At 46.1% G+C, this 17,795-nt stretch overlaps 1 protein-coding gene across 1 annotated transcript in view; it reads right to left on the bottom strand.

Annotated features, from left to right (window-relative positions):
- Positions 1-5,543: 5,543 nt before the first annotated feature.
- Positions 5,544-17,795, bottom strand: part of KCNQ3 (potassium voltage-gated channel subfamily Q member 3) — a gene marked incomplete at its 5' end in the record, with an annotated part of 321,492 nt that continues 309,240 nt past the window's right edge. Inside the window, 2 exons of the mRNA XM_040494601.1 lie at positions 5,544-14,594; positions 16,183-16,267. Of these exons, the coding sequence (XP_040350535.1) occupies positions 13,860-14,594; positions 16,183-16,267 (820 nt within the window). The remainder of the gene's footprint in view (positions 14,595-16,182; positions 16,268-17,795) is intronic.

A 17,795-nucleotide genomic window follows, 5' to 3' on the forward strand; every position in this document is an offset into this window, starting at 1 on the left:
GGCTCGGAGCCTGGAGCCTGCTTCCGATTCTGTGTCTCCCTCTCTCTCTGCCCCTCCCCCGTTCATGCTCTGTCTCTCTCTGTCCCAAAAATAAATAAAAACGTTGAAAAAAAAAATTAAAAAAAAAATAAAAAGCAAAAAAGAATCAGGTGAGATTAATTTTAAGAATGTGTTTTAGCACAGTATATCTAAACTAGTATCTCAATGCTAAAATCGATATTAAAAATTATTGAGTTTTTTTTTTTTTTTGCACTAGGTTTTCAAAAGCTGGTGTGTATTTTGCACTTCCCCTGCACCTCAATTTGGACTAGTCATATTTTACATGCTCAGTAGCCACACATGGCTGGTGACTACCATGTTGGATGGTCGTCACTGTCGAAATCAAGTGATTTTTCCAGACCACAAAACTGATCGTGACCGTCTTCAACGGCACCTCATCCCCTCTCAGATGGACCCCGGGTGCGCCAGGCTAACCCACACAGTGTTCCCCATGATCAGACACTGGTCCCCTCCCTACCCTATTTTTTGCCACCCTTGACCTCACGCTTTCTGCTCCATCAAGAGCAGGAAGCCTGGGGTTCCTATTCAAACCGTGTCCTTGCTGCTCTCCTTCTCATGGGCCTTTCCTCGTGCCTCCCTCTAGCTGGAATGCCAGGAGCAAGGGAGAGAGGCAGGAGATGTTGCTAGAGAATTAGGAAGCCCTGCCGACCAGGGTAAGGGCTTGGGATTTAATTTAGCTGCTGGAAGCAGCTCTGGGAGAGTTGAAGCAAAAGAGAGACATGATCTAATTCATGCTTTTAAAATAGGTCTTGGGGTGCCTGGGTGGCTCAGTTGGTGATGCGACCGATTCTTGGTTTTGGCTCGGGTCATGATCTCACAGTTCGTGAGGTCAAGCCCTGTGTCAGACTCTGCACGGACAGTGCAGAGCCTGCTTGGGAATCTCTCTCCCTCTCTCTCTGTCCCTCCCCCACTCTCTCTCTCTCTCTCTCAAAATACATGAACATTGAAAAAACAGGTCTTTGGCTTCTATTTTCTCCCTTCATCTACCCACACCCCGAACTTCACCTTGTCCTTTTTATCTTCATTTCAGACATCTCCTTTGCTAGGAAGCATTGTCGGATTCCCACCCCTCCCATTAAGGGGATTGTATTAGTATTTGTCTTATCCTGCTGTGCTGGGGTGATCTCTTTGCTTGTCTGTCCCCCTCAGTAGGCTGTGTCCGCCTTCAGGGCAAGTCCCCTTGTACTTCAAGCCACCACCATGGAGTTTGACAGAGATGTGACAATCAGCACAGGTTTGACAACTAAGTGAATGAATGTTTGTTGTTCTGCCCTTGGTTTTTCATCTGGCTCCTAGAGGACTCCTCTTAATAGCCTTTTTATTTTCTGGGTCTACCACCTTTCATTCATTACTCTGCCCCCTTCAATCTGCATCTCAAACGATTCCTGGAATGTAGATGTTTGGAAGAGACTCATTGGATTTACCCTTTCTCACTCAAGCTTCGCAAGCTCTTCCTCAAGGCAGGTGTTGTGCTAAGGACTGTGGACACAACGGCGGACAGTTCTTGGTCCTTGCACCCAGGGAGCTCACTGTCTGTGAGTCATGGATGGTGCAGTATGACTAGGGACACAGAAAAGTGTGACGGTTCCAGAAAGGGCCACCACCCCTGATCTAAAGTGAATCAAGGGAATCTTCTGAAGGGCCAGGATTTTAAATGATATGTGCAGGATAAGTATCTCAGAGCTGATGACCCGGGTAGACCAGTGATTCTCAGACTGGATCATGTGTATTAGAATCTTCTGGAGGGCTTGTTAAAGCCCAGATTGCTGGGCTCAACCCCAGAGCTTCAGTGTCTGGTCTGGCTGGGGCCAGAGAATTTGCACATCCGAGGAGCCTCCATTTGCTGCTGCTGTGATGGCCAGAGGAAGTAGCTGCACAGAGATGTGGAGACGTGGGAGAGGGGCAAGGCCAAATCCTGTCTACAGGGGTAACACAGGAGACTCCTTTCACCTGGTCAGGGTGCTGGGACACAGCTCTGACTAAGAGAGAGGGAGAGAGTTGAGATCTCTGCGCTCCAGGCCTTCACATTTCAGTTTGGGGAGATCAGTTACCTCAAAGTCACTGTTCTCATCATGTCATCTCATGGTGAAATGGAGATCACAACAGTGGCCTCTGCAGAGGGTTATCATGACTGAATGGTCACAAAGCAAGAGCTTACAGTACCTGGTTCTTAGCGGACATTTGATAATTCTTACCATTACCGTCCTAGAAAGAATGCATTTCTGTGCATTTCGTTGATCCCCGGGAGACATACCTGTTGTGCTAACCATAATAACACTTCTGGGTGAGAAAAAAAGCCACAGCCCTGGTCCTGCTTCTGTGATTTGCTAGCTGTGTGGCCGTGGTAAATCGCTTAGCCTCTTTGAGCCTCATTTTCAGATACTTAAAAACACAGTACAAAAAAGACAAATGCTGTATGGTTGTACTCACACAAGGTCCCTAGATTAGTCAAAATCATGGAGACAGAAAGTCAAATGGTGGTTGTCGGAACTGGGGGAAGGGGCGTGGGGAGCACCTGTTTAATGGGGACAGAGTTTTCCGTTTTACAAGATGCGAGTGTTCCGGAGACGGATGGGGTGATGGCTGCACAACACTGTGAAAGTACTGGACACACGGAACTGTGCACCTAAAATGGGCACCATGGGCCCTCTCTACTCCAGGGTCCCCCTCCTCTCCTCCCTCTCAAGGCCCCTCCAATCAGGTATCAGACGAGCATCCCAGCAGGACTGACCTTGTCAAGGTCACTATGACTTCCACACCGCCAACTCCTCTTGTTACTCAGCTTCTCGGTAGCACCTGGGGCCACCACTCGACCCTGCTCTTCGGGACCAGGTCTGAACTTGGCCTCCCTAGCGCCACACCTTCCTGGTTTTCTTCTAGCTCATCAAGTCCTGCTCAGCCTCCTTTGCTGGACCCCCCTCACCTCCCCGACCTCTGGATGTTGCACGGCCCAGTCTTTGGATGTCTTCTTTTTCCTCTCTGTACTTGCTCACTTGGGGATGTCATCTTGTCTCATGTTATCTACATGTTGTTGAATTGATCAATTGATAGATGATAGAGATGCCGACTCAACCTCAAAGGATCTCCTTAACTACACACTCAACTACGTACAAAGGATTTCCACTAGATGCCCCACATGCATCTCAAATTTAACAGGTAAAAAGTCAAATTCATGTCCTTATTGCAAAACGTGCCCCTCCCCTAATCTACTCCCAGCTCAGTTAATGACACCTTGATTCTTCCAGGTGCTCAATGAAAAATTTTATACTCGTCCTGGATTCTTCTCTTTCTCTCACACCTCGTGTTCCGTTCATCGGCAGACCTTGCCTTCTCGACCCTTCAAACATACCCAGATTGTAAACACTTCTCACCACCTCCAGCCCTGCTGCTCTGGCCTGAGCTCTCACCTGGATTATTGCTAATGCAGTGTGGCTTCTGATTAATCTCCCTGCTTCTGCCCCTGCTTCTGTTAGTGGGTTCTCAATATAGTGCCCAGAGAATTGGGCATAAATCAGGTCTAGTCACCGCTTAACTCAAAGTCCTGCAGGGACTTCTCATCTGACTCCGTATGAAAGCAAATGTCCTTATAATGGCCCACGAGGCCATTCATGACCTGCCTTTTGCCTCTCTTATTTCATTTCTCACTCCTCTTTGTTCTGCTGACTCCCTTGCTCTCCACTGGTCTGACACTGATCTGCCCAGGACTAGAAGATAAACTGATGTAGAGGCAGGATACAAGGACAATTGGACTTTTCTCAGGGGAGACACCTTACACGACTTCAGGGAGCGGGAGCCACTGGGTCCCAGGAGTATCTGGGATAGTGGGCTATGAATGGGCTGCTGCTCCATTTGTGCAGATGGAAAGAGACTTTCTCAGGGATATCATTTTCACGCTCTTTCTCTGTCATACAGTTGCCAGAGGTGGGTAAACTTTCCTGGGAGGGAAATATATTGCTGTAGAGTGGATACTCTTCTCATAACCGCAAAGTCAGCCACAGGCATTTCTGATGACTGATGTGGACTTTGCAGCACGATGACCTTCTAGCAGAAGAGTGGCTACCTACCCTGGTTCCTGGAGGCCACAGGCACCATTTTAACAATGGATCATGGTCATGGGTGCCATGACCCGCTTGTCCAGTGTGGGTCAAATTTGTCCCTTGGCTTACAGACTAAATTGTGGCAGTCGACCTTACCTTTGTGTATGTAGTGTTTTCAAGTGGGTTTATGTACCAGGTGCTTCTGTCACCCCACCTGGTGTCCCCTCTGCCCACCTCTGAGTTCACTCATAGTTGTGGTAGACAGGTTGCAACATTCTGACATCTCCACTGGCCGTGTCTCTCCGCTCTACTGCCTTAGAGCTTTGGCATTTTGGAGCTTGCTCAGCTGTAGCACAGGGAAACCTGACAGAGTAGGAGATTTAACACCCCAGGGGCAACCCTCAACCAAGGAAGAATGGGAGTCAGTGGATGAACGCCCCAGATTCCTGTCTCAAGGTGGAATAATCCTTTGGTACATTTCACATGGTTCTTACGGGGTTCCTGATAGAATTGAGCCCAGTTACCTGAAGGATTAGTTTTTCCTTTATTGGCTTTTCTCCCTCCCTTTTCCACTCTCCCCACTCTCTCAGTGGTGTTTCTTGGGATCACTTTCCAAATAAACTCCCTGAACCCACCATCTTGTCTCTATTCTTCTGGAAACCCAAATTCAGGCAACCTGGTATGTGGGTACAGCTTTTGACTATCACTCATTGAACATTTGTTATGTGCCCTCTCCCTTGCTGAGTTCTCTATAGGTATCAGTTCAAACTTCCCACTTTCCAGATGATGAACTTAGGCATCAAAAGGTTCAGTAACCCCCCAGGGTTCCCCACTCCAACTCTATTCTTGTGAGAAAACTTCCCTTCCTACTTACTGACAATAGAGAGAGGCAAACTGATGTGTGCTTTCCTGACTTCCTCCCACCTCACTCACAGTCTCTCTCAGCCATCCATTTGTTCTTCCTCCCACATGGGGTAGGAGGTGAAGCCTCTACAAAGGAAGTAGCACAACGCTTGAGGGTGGGTGGTCCTGGGTTCTAATTGTGACTTATTCCACTTATGACTTATTCCTAATGTTCCACTTCTTGGGGTCTGACCTTGACCAGGTCTCTTTATGTTTCTGAGCTTTGAGTTCCTCATCTATAAAGTGGGAGCGATCAGGTCTAAAAACTGTGAAGGTGGGATAATATTTTACGAGACGCTGTACCTCCAGCCTTTGTATAGTGGTCGTTTCTGGGGAGTGTGATTCACATGTTATGGGTCCAAGAGTAATCCACATCACTCTTTCCTCCATCATAGTTTCTTGAGTCTTTATCCTCTCCCTCTCAATTGTTTCTCTCCTCACATTTACAGATATGCTCATGTCTCCTCTTTTACCCCCCTTCCCACAACCGACAACAGTGTTGTCACTCCATGTTGCCAATGGGGCAAATAACACTCTGTCCCATGACCATTGAAATGTCTATTTATTAATAAGTGGTGCAGTATCTGTTTTAAGATAGAACATAAAAAATCAGGTAAGAAGTGTTTGCATAATATATATGGAAATCAACCGATTAAAGTTGTTCAAATATTGGCCAGAGCCAGAATAGAAATTACACATACAGTTTAAAAATTACAGGAAATCATATTATAAAGAGCACTAAAGGCCACTTGTGGAATAGTTGTGTTCCCGTGTAAGCCAGAATGTGAAGAAAGCCTACTTGTAGCATGGAGACAAATTCAGGGAGCAAGGCACCAGAATTTTATGCCATTAAAGGGGGTTAAAGAAAATACAATCCAAAATCAAATACAATGGATTCATGTCACTGGAAGTCTCGATCTACTCTGCAGAGATTTGTGTTTTCCATCACTGCTATGTTAGAAAGAAAAAAAAAAAAGGAAGAAAAGCCATATCCCACTGAAAGCAACGTAGAGAGCATTTTTCTCTTTAAAACAGGAAATGATTGACAAATCTGATGAAGTGGACCCATCTTGCTAAGGTGACTTTTGAGATGGGGCAGAGCCTGCCTCGTGTCCCCAACAGCAAAATCTCTGACACTTGAAAATTGGCTGCCACCAATCTTGGAGGTTGTTCTCGCATGTGAATTCTTAACCCTCAAGGAATGTGGAGGGTGGAGCTGCTCCCTCTTCACCTGAAAAAGTATTCAGAGGAGGGCAGGGGCCCAATTACCAGATCAGGTTGACTTCCACCGGGACCTGTGATCTTTTGAATATTGAGGAAGAGAAACACAACTGTTCTGAGCGTTTGGCCTCCCAACAGACTCACCTGTTTCTGCAGGATTTCAAAGCCCTGAAATAAAGGTATAGCCTAGAGATAAAAGACCAGAGGCAGGAAGGACATTTGAATTTGTTTGGATAAAACAATGACAGGAGATGCTTGGGGGCAGAGAATAAGGGGCATTTGTGGGATTATCTGCAGCCACACCAAGCTCTAAGAACTAATGGATTCCACCATGAACGAGGTGAAGAATTAATGTGGCATTATTTTCTGCCACTAGCAGCTCGATTGTGAGCCCACTCAAAGGAATAGGCAGGACCCACTGAACAGCCAAGTGGAGAAGCTGACACAGGGATCACTACTCTATCCAGGGAATCAATGGGTCTGATTGTTTTACTACAAAGTCAACTGGATATAGGAGGGCAAGTCTTGGTAGGGGACCACAGGGCATGATGTGGGAGCATTTCCATTGATGTAGGAGATTCAGTAGGGGGAGACATGAATTTTGAAGGTACATGAGCTTTGGTTACAAACCCAGCACTTCTATAATGAGTGACCTTTGGCAACGTATCCTCCCCCACCCCCTGCCCCCAGCCTCAGTTCTCTCGACTATACGAGGGAGACAACAACACCGCCTACATGGGGTTGTGGTGAGGACCGCAGAAGTCAAGAGAGAGACCATCACATCACATGCAACTCAGAAAGACAGTTTGGGTAAGTTTCTCTCCCTTTCCTTGACCCGTCTTGTGGGCAGAAGGAGAGAACGGAACACTGGAAGAAAACACGTTCCCATTTTTCACTCCTCTTAGGCATCAGATTATAGTCCATTTGACAAATATAAGAGGAATTACAAAGATATTCCTAAGCATTAGGCCAGGCTTTTGACTGCTTAATTATAAGTCACACTCAGGTTATTCTTACATAGAGCCCATTTTTGACTTATTTCCCCCTGAAACTTATTTAAACCATAGAACAGGGCTATTTAGAGGCTAAGAAGACAGGTAGAATGACAGTCTAAAATTACTGCCATCATTCTGACTTTGTCTTAGAAGTTTCTGGTTCAGTCTGACTCAGGAGACCTGGACATCTATTTACGGGGTCTAGCAAGCGCTAATCGGGAGGCCTACCAAATTCTGGCAAATCTATCCCAAGCACTACATAAGTGGAAACCAACTATGTTAATCCTCATTTGAGCCAACAGAGGCCTGTTTACTTTCTAAAATAATTTCCCAGTTACACAAACATAAGGTGTCTTAAGTTGGATCCTGTCTGCTTCTTTGCAGCTTTTAGTGACAACCCTAGAGTGCCAGTTGTGATCCGGCCAACATGGGCATGTTCTGAGACAAAGCAGGAGTCAGAGATCCCACTGCAAAGGGATACCTTAGTAGAACTAATGACTTGGGGTCATACTGATCCCCAAAGAAATCACATCCCATTTCCTAAAATCAAAAACACAGATTTTTTTTTCCCCAAGGAAGAATCCTGTTAAATTGGCTTCTGGATGAGGATACAACCTGGGTGATGGCTCTGGAGCTGAATGAGTCCAGGGGAGGGGGCCAAAGAATAGAACCAGTCCAGGCTTAGTAGGACAAGGAGGGGACAGAGTTGTCGAGGCCAGAGAAGTGAAGGAGAGTGCTTGCATGGCCATGAGGCTGTACTTTATCCCTTTTCTCAACCGCCCACAGCAGCCGTGGGTTTTGCCAGGCCTTCTGAGAGTCAGCAGGATCTTGGGAGAAGAAACGTTGTCATCTTTCAAGGCATGAGATCAATCATATTCCAGAGACAGGAGTGAGTTCCAATCAATGCATCTGGTTTAGCAGTTTCCGGAGTGGGCCGGGAAGTTCTCATTCATCTTCTGGGCCCACCTGTAATGTTTTCTTCTCAGTTGTTACTTACCATCCGTATCTGATCTCTGATATCTGGACCAGGAGTTAGGAGACCTGGGTTCTTGATTCACTCTGCTGCCCAATCACTTACTCAGACACAGAGTGACTAGTGTGACTCCCTTTACTCTGAGCCTCTACTTCCTGATCTGAGCAGAGAAGTGGTTGTTCTTGATGATCAAGGACTCTTCTTGCTCTGAACATCAAGAATCTATGAAATTGTATCTCCCTGCATCTATTATAATAAAGCAACCTACTGGCCACACTTTTCCTATGGGGATAACAAAGTTGAGGTTGTTAGAGGTTGGGAACAAATCCCCCCAGGGCGAGTTTGAGCGAGCTTGAACCCTTTCCTCTGGAAGTTCTCCATTCATTGCTAGGGTGCTGTCTGACCGACATCATGGCTTGGTTAACTTTCCTCATTGCAGCCACTAGTTCCTTCATATTTAATTATCCCTGCTACTTGGCATTGCCTCCTAGAGATCATCCTTTGAGAGAATGGTCCAACAGGTGGTATTGTGTGTCCAAGGGAACGGCCACAACCCAATCAACCGCAACCCAACAGTCCTGCCACCTTCATTCCAACATTCCTGTCCTTCCTCATTTCATTGGTAGGGATGTACTTAAAAAAAAAAAAAAAAAGAAAAAAAGCCATTGCAAAAGTGCCTGAATCGGGATTGTATCTCCACCACTCTTCTTCTAAAAAGGATTTCTTGGGGTAAATTTAGAATTCATAAATAATACCAAAGACTGAGGCAATGGCGTCCATTTACAGTATTAAAAAAAAGCACACGTGTAAGAGTCCCCAGCCATCACATAAATATATATATATATATATATATATATATATATATATATATATCGATTGTCTCACTTGAACATCAAAACAGACCAGGAAAGTCAAACACTTTTGAGTGTCCTGAGATTCAAATTTTCATCCAGGTCATCTCTAGATCCTTTATATCTCTTTGAGATTTCCACTGCTGGTTTCCCAAGCCATGAAAGCTATAGAGATAGCCTGGTTCTTAACATGTTCTAATCTGGGCATCAGAGAAGTGGTACCTGCTGCCTTGTTTAGGGAACTCTTAGCTCAGTTTTGAGTAGTGTAATATCAGTAACATAAAAACTTTGGGTGATTTGGATGCCAAGAAAGGACTTCTACTCTTTGAAAAAGTTTATCTTCAAATAAGCAAGCCTCCAAGGACAAGTGAGGACACGAGGCAAATTCCTAAGGATGCTTGGGGTTCAGAAAGCAAAGGAAATCCATATGGTCCTACGTGACTTGGAAGCATATTCACAGAAAACAAAGGCCAGCTACATGGCACCTTCTGGGAGAAGCTGGGGATATGCTTGTCAGTACTGCCCAAAGTGAAGTCAACTTAGACCACTGAACAAATTTCTTCTCTCACACACTTCAGGAGAATTTGATTAGCAGAGTCCCACTGGCAGAGTGACACTTTTCTCTTGAAATATATGTCTTGGCTAGTACCACAAGTCTCTCTTGGTCAACATAATGAAATGGAGGTAGCCCAGCTTCTTGCCTGGACTCAATCATTGTAGGGATCTGGAGAGGAGGAGAAAGCTAGTTTTTTCCCAAGAACGTTCTCAGATAGTCTAGAACTTCTTTTGTACGTAGTTTATCTGGAGCTATAAAGCCCAGTGCATTGGACCCAAACTCAAAGTCCTCATTCAACCACTCAGTCTTCCCTGAACTGATGGTATCATTATCATTTTGATGGAGAATTCGTGCTTTTACTTTCCTCCATGCTCAATCTCCCACCGATTCCATGTGAGGAAGCATTCCTATCTGTGCAGATGTCTTCGGGGATAAAATCAGATACTTTCCATTCCTGGTAGAGATAATTTGTAGGGACCTCCAATATTTGAGGCCACCAGATTCCTAGCTCTTCGGTGGCAGGAACTGTGGTTTTCTTAACTCTGAATTTCCAGTATGTTGCACAGTGCCTAGCAGACGGCGGTGCTTAGTAAATCTTGTAAATGGGTAAACAAATGAATGTTTTTATTACATTCTTGGTAGAGTGGCATGGATTTAGGAGAATGGTCTTGCAAATTTGAGTATATCTTATTATATTGGGATTTTCTACAAGTAATTATTCTTTCAACTTAGTGTCTAGGAACTGCCTTGCACAAAGATGGCAAGGCATAATGCATTCACTGCTGACTAATTAGCTCATTTTGAACTATTGTATATCTTGGTGTTTTCTAGATGTTTTCACTGAAACTAGAGCTTTATTATATCCATGTTATATCTAAGAAGTCCAAGCTCTTAGTCCCCAGAAAAAGAGTAGTCAGTGAATAGAACTTTCTCAGTTTGATGGGTTTTTTTTCCTTTGCCTCTCACAATTTTTTTTTCTTAAACTTTTCGTGTTTGCTTGTGTGCTGGTGTTTGATGGTCAAAACGCACACTTGATCTCAACTGCTTTCTTCTCAGCCTGACAGGATCACCTCTCACCTAACATTTGGAAGATAGATTGATCTCATTCATTTTGATTCTGCTAAAAAATGACCTCTTGAAGTGTTCATATATCATAGTGTGACACAGAAAGACTGAACACCTATAATGGGATTATGGTTCCACTCGAGGAAATAATTCCCAGTTTTTATAATGGAATTAATTTGTCACAACTTCATGGTATTCTGCTAAAACTATTGCAGTTTTCCTGCAAGCTTTGGGACCACTGATAAATCTGAAGTAGAATAATCTTGGGCCACGTTATTAGCCTGTTCTGTTGGATTTTTCCATCATGTTGTTCTTTTGTCTGACAAAAAGATCTTTGTGGAAGTACACGTTGTTTCTCCCCATAACTTAAGTTCAACTCTACACCTTGAATTTCTGCTTCATCAATGCCAGCCTTGATGATGATGTTGTTCATGAGCAGATACCTTCAACAGATTTGGCTTGCTTTTCTGGGATGACTTTTTTTTTTTTTTTTAAGGGATATCCAGGCAGCAAATTCCAGAAGATCATTTTTCTTTTCTTTTTTTTTTTTTTTTTTTAGATGGGAAAGAATAGCTTTTAAAAAGTCTTACATTTAGTCATTCATGAAAAATGTGTTTTGTCTTTGTCTACACTGATAATGACAGCTTACTACATGTTGGAGACATGATGATAATTGACACAAACCCAATCTCTGTCATCCTGGCCTTATGATCCAGCAGGGGAAGCTAGGCTGTCCTCCTGTGGTTTAAGAGATAATACAAGCTCTTATCCTTTGTAGGTTTTTAAAAGAATCCAAGGCAGTCCTCTGACTTTAGATCCATGGTAACTATTTTTAGCTTGAGGATGAGAAAGTTTCACTTATCCTGCTGAGGACTCCATTGAGTTCCTGGCGAATGCATGTATTTGTAAGGTACTGAGGCCAGTCAGTTCTGCAAGAATATTCATAAGGTAGGTAAAAATAATTGGTGCCTATGTGGAGGCTTTGATTCATTCTTCAGTTTTTTTGTTTGTTTCAAATAACTCATGTACATAAAGAAAACCATAGTAACGTGTTAGATGATAGAAGCTCAATCATTTGTAGTAAAAGATTCCAGGAAGGTCAGAAGCAAGAACCAAACCCTAAGGAAGGGGCATTGGGTTTCTTAGGTCATTAACTCCAATGGCACTTTCATGCATGTGTCCCATTCCCTTTGCCCTTCAGATTGTTAGAAGGTCAAATGGCGCACCATAGGGGAGGAGGTTCATATCCGAAGTGTGTGTTCATTCCTGTGTCTTTCCCACCTCAGACCTCAACGTCAATACCTCTCTGTGAGATACTCCATGTAAATGTCACCTACCCCTGACAATGCCTGCCCTGGGCCAAAGACTGCAGGCTTTGGTTGTGCCCTGCTAACGTCAGGGACCAAACCTTCATTATTATTGTACTCTGAGCCTTTTGCACAGTAGCTGTTGACATGGGGGTCTAAAGGAGCCCATCTCTGAGAAACTAGTTCTGCCTTCTAACACAGTACAAGAGTCCTGCATCAGGTCACGATGAAACCATCAACCAGGTATCTGCCACAGTGGAATATGCATGTAGATGGTTAGGCCCTTTTGATCCGCTTGATGGTCACCATGGTAACCACCCACAACCAGTGCTTAGATGTGGGATAACAGCGAGACAGTGATATTGTGGCCTAGTCATTTAGCTAACCCAGCCCAAGCCTAACAGAAACCTTTCTCCATCAAAGTGTTTCAGAGAGTAGTGACATCTCATAAGAGGCCACAGGAGGGCTTGTGCTTAATATGGAATACTCATCCACGAGGGCAGTGCTCTCAGGGGCTCTGTTTGCACTTTGGCTAATCTTACGGCTACGTGTGGTTTAAAAAATCTGGAGGAGTAGAGTTGGATGATTCTGAAAATTTTGCCCTTTTGCATATTAGTAAATGTTGAAGCTTGCTTGTAGTGTGTGTGTGTGTGTGTGTGTGTGTGTGTGTGTGTGTGTGTTTCTGGATCCTAAATGCAATGCGTCAGGCAAGTACATTTTGCAATAAAAGCAAACAGCCCCCTCTTGCCGGGAAAATTGTGTTGTAGGCGCCTGCCACACAACAGGGAGGACTGGTATCTTGGCACAATTTCTGGATCCCATCGTATAAAGGGCAGAGTGGTGTGAAAGGAGGAGACCAGGGCATGGAACGAGTCAGCTGACTGGGCTTGGAGTCCCGGATCTCCAGGGGACGATGGACCGACCCCGGCTTGTCTCTACAGGAGTCAAAGGTTTCTCATTTTAACAAAGGAGAACTTGGACCAGATCATTTCTGGTTTCTAATTTTCATCTGAGATGGATATTTTGTACAAGTATCAGGGGGAGGCATGGGAGTTGAAACCTCATTTTGAAGGCACTGAACTTAGCTCCTGCCCAGAGGGGCACCCTACTTCTGATACATTTCATTATCTTTGGCTACATAAATTGGACACGATTTGAACTTGTGTGTGAGTGTGTATGTGTGTGTGTATTTTCTCCCCGTCCATTCATAACTCACTTGAAATGCTACACTTGGGATTACCACAGATGAGGAAACCGAGGCATGATACCAGACAATGGCAGACCAGGTGAGGTCCCTTTGAGAGCTTTGAGATGGTTTTGCTAGTTTTTCCTTAATCAGATAATTTTTAAAATTCTTGCTTTTGGATAGGCGATGACTGCCTTGTTCCTTTCCTAGCGTTTTAGCTCGGTTGGCCACCTCATTGACACGCAATGCATTTTTGCTGAGCAAACTAGTTGCTTGCCGTAGAAAACAGTTAATCACCGAACTGTTTTACACAAAGGGGCAGTGGTTCGAGAAATAACTTAAACTACATTCCCCGCTTACCAAACCAAAACCCAAACGGACAAGTAGCACGGCTCGTCGATAATTTCTCCCCGTACTGGTCCAATCATGATTTAAAGTAAAGAACAGCAGATAAATGTGTATCCTAGAAGAGATTAGCGGTACCATTTATATATTGTAAAGTCATGCAAACCATGCTGAAAAGGAAGCGGCTTCACTGTGGTGACCTGGGGAGGAAGAAGGCCCTGCCCGGTGGGAGGCCGCCGCACACATGCATGTGTTTTTACGCAGCCACTGGTGGTCTCACTGCTAAGTGTCGGCTGTGAGAGCAAGTGAGCCATACAACGTGTGCCTACATTACAAGGAGGACGCAGCCCCTGACCCCTTTTAAATGGGCTTGTTGGGAGGGGTCCATACGGAATCAGAAATCCCGTCCCCTGTGGATGACAGAGGCAGGGAGCCACTGGGTGTGAAGGGGTCCGTGTCCGTGTCTGTCTCACCCTCGGCGAGGTAACGTTTCTCCCTCATCCAGCTCGACCCCCCGTTGGGGCCAAACACATAATCGTCTCTGTCTTGGGAGATGCTGAAGCCACTCGGAGACCTCTCCAGCTCCTCGTGGTTGACTGACATCAGGGACAGGGGCGTGTCACTGTCCCGCGTGATGCTCCGTCTCTGCCGAGGGGAGACCCGGTCCGAGCAGGGGCCATGCAGTTCAGCCTGGGAGTGATAGCTCACTCGGGAGTCGAGAAGAGTCAAGACAGGCAGGACGGTGGGCCTTTTTGCATATGTCGTTGCTGAGGAGGAAAGCGTCGCCTGGACCTTTCCCGAACTGGGTCCTCCTCGGGGAAGGGTCACTGGGTCATGGGCAAAAAAACCGTAGGGGCCGACTTTGTCAATGGGCACCTGGTGGAAGCTGTAGGGGGCCTCGGGGGGGCCCGTCTCCGAATAGTTGCAGATGATGGTTTTCAAATCAGAATCTCGGTTGTTCTCCATCTTCTCCACGTCGGCCGGCGAGGAGGTGCCCTTGGTCGGGTAGTACTCCGTGACGTGCACCTGCAGCCTTTCCATGTGCTGCATGTGCATATCCACGAGGAAGTCCAGTTTCTTTCCCATGTCATGAACCTGAAAAATACACGGACCTGGGAATCACTGCCTTTGCAGGGCTGTGGGGGGACCCGTTACCAGGCGGGAGGAAATAACCACGGCATCTACTTTTTGGAAAGCAAGAGGGTTCCTGCGAATCATAATCTTAACCACAGCTAATTATTTTGCGCTTCCTGACTCTGAGCCCCGAGCAGCCGTTACCGCTAACCTAGAACCCACCTGACGGGGGCTTTCTGGGAAGGGAAGGCTGGAACCAGAGAAGTGACCCGAGGACAAGTTTTACCCGAGGAGCAGGTGGCCTTGCTGCTGACGGTGGGGTCAAGGAGAGGGAGTTCTTGATTTGCAAACATTCGCTTCGACAGAAGCATGTGGGTTTGAGTGTCCGTTCTTCCTCCACGCGGTGCTAACAAAGATACGAGGGCAGTCAGTAGCAAGGGCTGTGCCCCCCAGAGCTGAGGGTCCACGCAGGGGCCTTGGCACGCGAGCCGCCCTGAGGTAAGCTGTATCTGCTCCTACCCGCAAAACTGGGAACCGGCTCTGTCTTTGTGTGTGTCCCATGTGCATGTGCGTGTAGGCACGGGTGACGTTCTCTCCCCGACGACTCACACCCCCGCAGGAAGCACAGAACCAGGTAGGGGTTGAGACGGCATCCAAGCCTTCCTGGCAACTAAGACTCAGAGCAGTTAGTAGGTACCTGATCTGCTTGGTGCCTGTTAGAGTTGTTAACTCATCTCATTTCACCACAACCCTAGGAGGGGTTTCACCACAATCCCTAAGACTGGGATCACCTCTCTTCTACAGGTGAGGAAACACAAGCCCTGAGAGAGGAAGTAGCTTGTCTACGGTCACAGAGGCGATAAAGGGGAGAGCTGAGATTATAAATTAAAATCTTTAAATGAAAAATGATATTCTTGAAATGCCAGGAAGGAATAATCATTCAAGTTTCCTCTTGCCTCTCTTGAGCAGATCCAATTTGGGGTGATGAATAAAATAAGAAGGTTGGTGGGGACCCTAGCGGGAACTGACAGTGCCATTTATCTGATGTGCACTTGAATGGACCACGCTCTAATATAAGCCCTTTGCTGCGGAAATGAGAGGTGAGCTGGGCATGAATGGCTTTTCTTTCTGCCCTGACCGAACCCACCCACAGCCCGCCCTGCTCCAGGCCTCCTCGCAGGGACCACACACTGACCTGGACTCTGAGGGAAGGATTAGGGACCCAGGACATGTGGGGAAGGGAACTACCATTTCTTAAGGGAGCACCGTGAGGCACGTGGGAACAGCAGCGATATTTGCTGAGTGTCTATCATACGTCGGCCACTCATCTACGTAATCCGCGTGTACCAACTCATTCAATCCTCATAGCAACCTTATGAGGTGTTAGAATCCCCATTTTACAGGTGAGGAAACTGAGGCTCGGCACAATGAACTTGCATGTGACACCGAGCCAGGAAGTGCCAAATCACGATTTAATTTCCACATCCTTCTTCTCAATGGTAGATATCCAGATACTCAACCATCGTATCTCCCAATGGAAGAAAAAAGATGACATTTGAAAATAAATTTTATATGCTTTTTTTTTTGGTAAGGAAAAGGAAAGACCTACCTGTCTTTCAACTTTCACAAACTTCCCCATCATGCTTTGGTCTTCGATTTCTGATGTGGAGGTTCTGGCTACGTACGGTTCGTTCCTAGGAAAGAGCCAACGAGTCTGTAAGATGGTTGTATCTGTCTTTGCTCTGCCAGGCTGTCTCAGCAGAGCGGACCATGGTCCCTGGAGCTATCGTTCCCATGCTCATGCTGATGCAGTCTGGAAGAGGCCCACTCAACTCTGGAGGCACATGTGAGTCAAGAAAGGCTAGCATTTTCCTGCCTGCAGCACTGGTGTCTTACTTTCTCTGCAGCAATTATCTGAAGCCAAATACGAAGCTGTCTTAGGAGGCTTTGGGTCAAAGTTAATATATCAGCTAACTGAGCCTTGAGGGTTCAGTGCCTTTAAATTATAGCCCTTTCTTTGGCTTTTAGCGTTGGACTATGGCGGAGAGCTTCTACTCCAAGGGGTGTGGGGTAGGGTGGGTGGGGTGGGGTTGTTCACTCTCTGAAATCCTATACAGTGGGTATCAATATCTCCTCTGTTACAAATGCTGCATCTGGAGAACGATGCAAAAATGGATGCTGGCGGAGAAGGGGTTGAGATGTGCCTCGCATGGGCTCCATGCCGGTGTGGGTTACGATCTATGCAGAAGAGAATCTTCAGGGAGCCCGGCTGTTGCTCAAAACCATTGCATCAGGCACTTTGTAGGTAGCTGTTTTTCTGTCTCATAGGCTACTCACTCCTGCTATGTCCCTGGCCTGTCTCCGGCTGAGCGGTCTTAAATTAAAGCAGACATCAGAAACTCGGGGCCCATGTGCTAATTCTAGCCCACTAGTGTTTTCCTTGGCTCAAAAAGTTTTAAGACATTTCAGCCATTTCAAAAATAAGAAAGGTCACGTGACATCTGGATAGTGGGCTCTTCCTGATGAATTAGACTATCTGGAAACAGAGGATATTGATTCCTGACATTAGCACAGCAGATCGGAGTGACAATGACCTCCTTTGGTGACGGCAAGTGCCCTCCAGGTCGTCAGGGCCCACACTCCCTTATTCTATTCCCAGGACTGAGGCTGAAGGTCAGATGCCTTCCATCATCACTCTTACGCTCTTGCTTCATTTCTAATAAAGAGCCTGGTTGTTATAAGTTGTGTGTGAGCTCTTAAGCCTGACTCCCTTCACTCATTTATGTTCCCTGCTTTGAAGCCCTCTGGGAGTAAAGAAGGTGTACATTCGGGCGTTGGCCTTCCGACGGGACTGCTCCCGGTTCCTCGGGACCTGTGCAAGGAACATTTCCAAACACTTTGTGTGGGACGAGCAGAACTTCCCTGCTGACGGACACGCTCTGCCCGCGATGATGTGGCGAGAGGCCGCACATCTGATTTCCTTCTCTGGGACTGGGATCGGTCAACACAGGGCCGACTATGTAGGCAAAGCCAAAGGCCGACCGGAGCAAGAACACCTCAACTCTGCCGACATGAGCTATTCTTTCCATTCCGATAAACTCACAGGCCTCATATTATTTTATAACACAGACATTATTATGTTCATTTTCATTAACCGTGGAAGGGAGTGTCCCCCACGTGGTCTGGGAAGAGGGGCGGGCAGTCTTTTGTTATAGAAACCTC

Source organism: Herpailurus yagouaroundi, unplaced genomic scaffold (assembly GCF_014898765.1).
Source record: "Herpailurus yagouaroundi ecotype Mexico unplaced genomic scaffold, PumYag 186, whole genome shotgun sequence".
Taxonomy (NCBI): domain Eukaryota; kingdom Metazoa; phylum Chordata; class Mammalia; order Carnivora; family Felidae; genus Herpailurus; species Herpailurus yagouaroundi.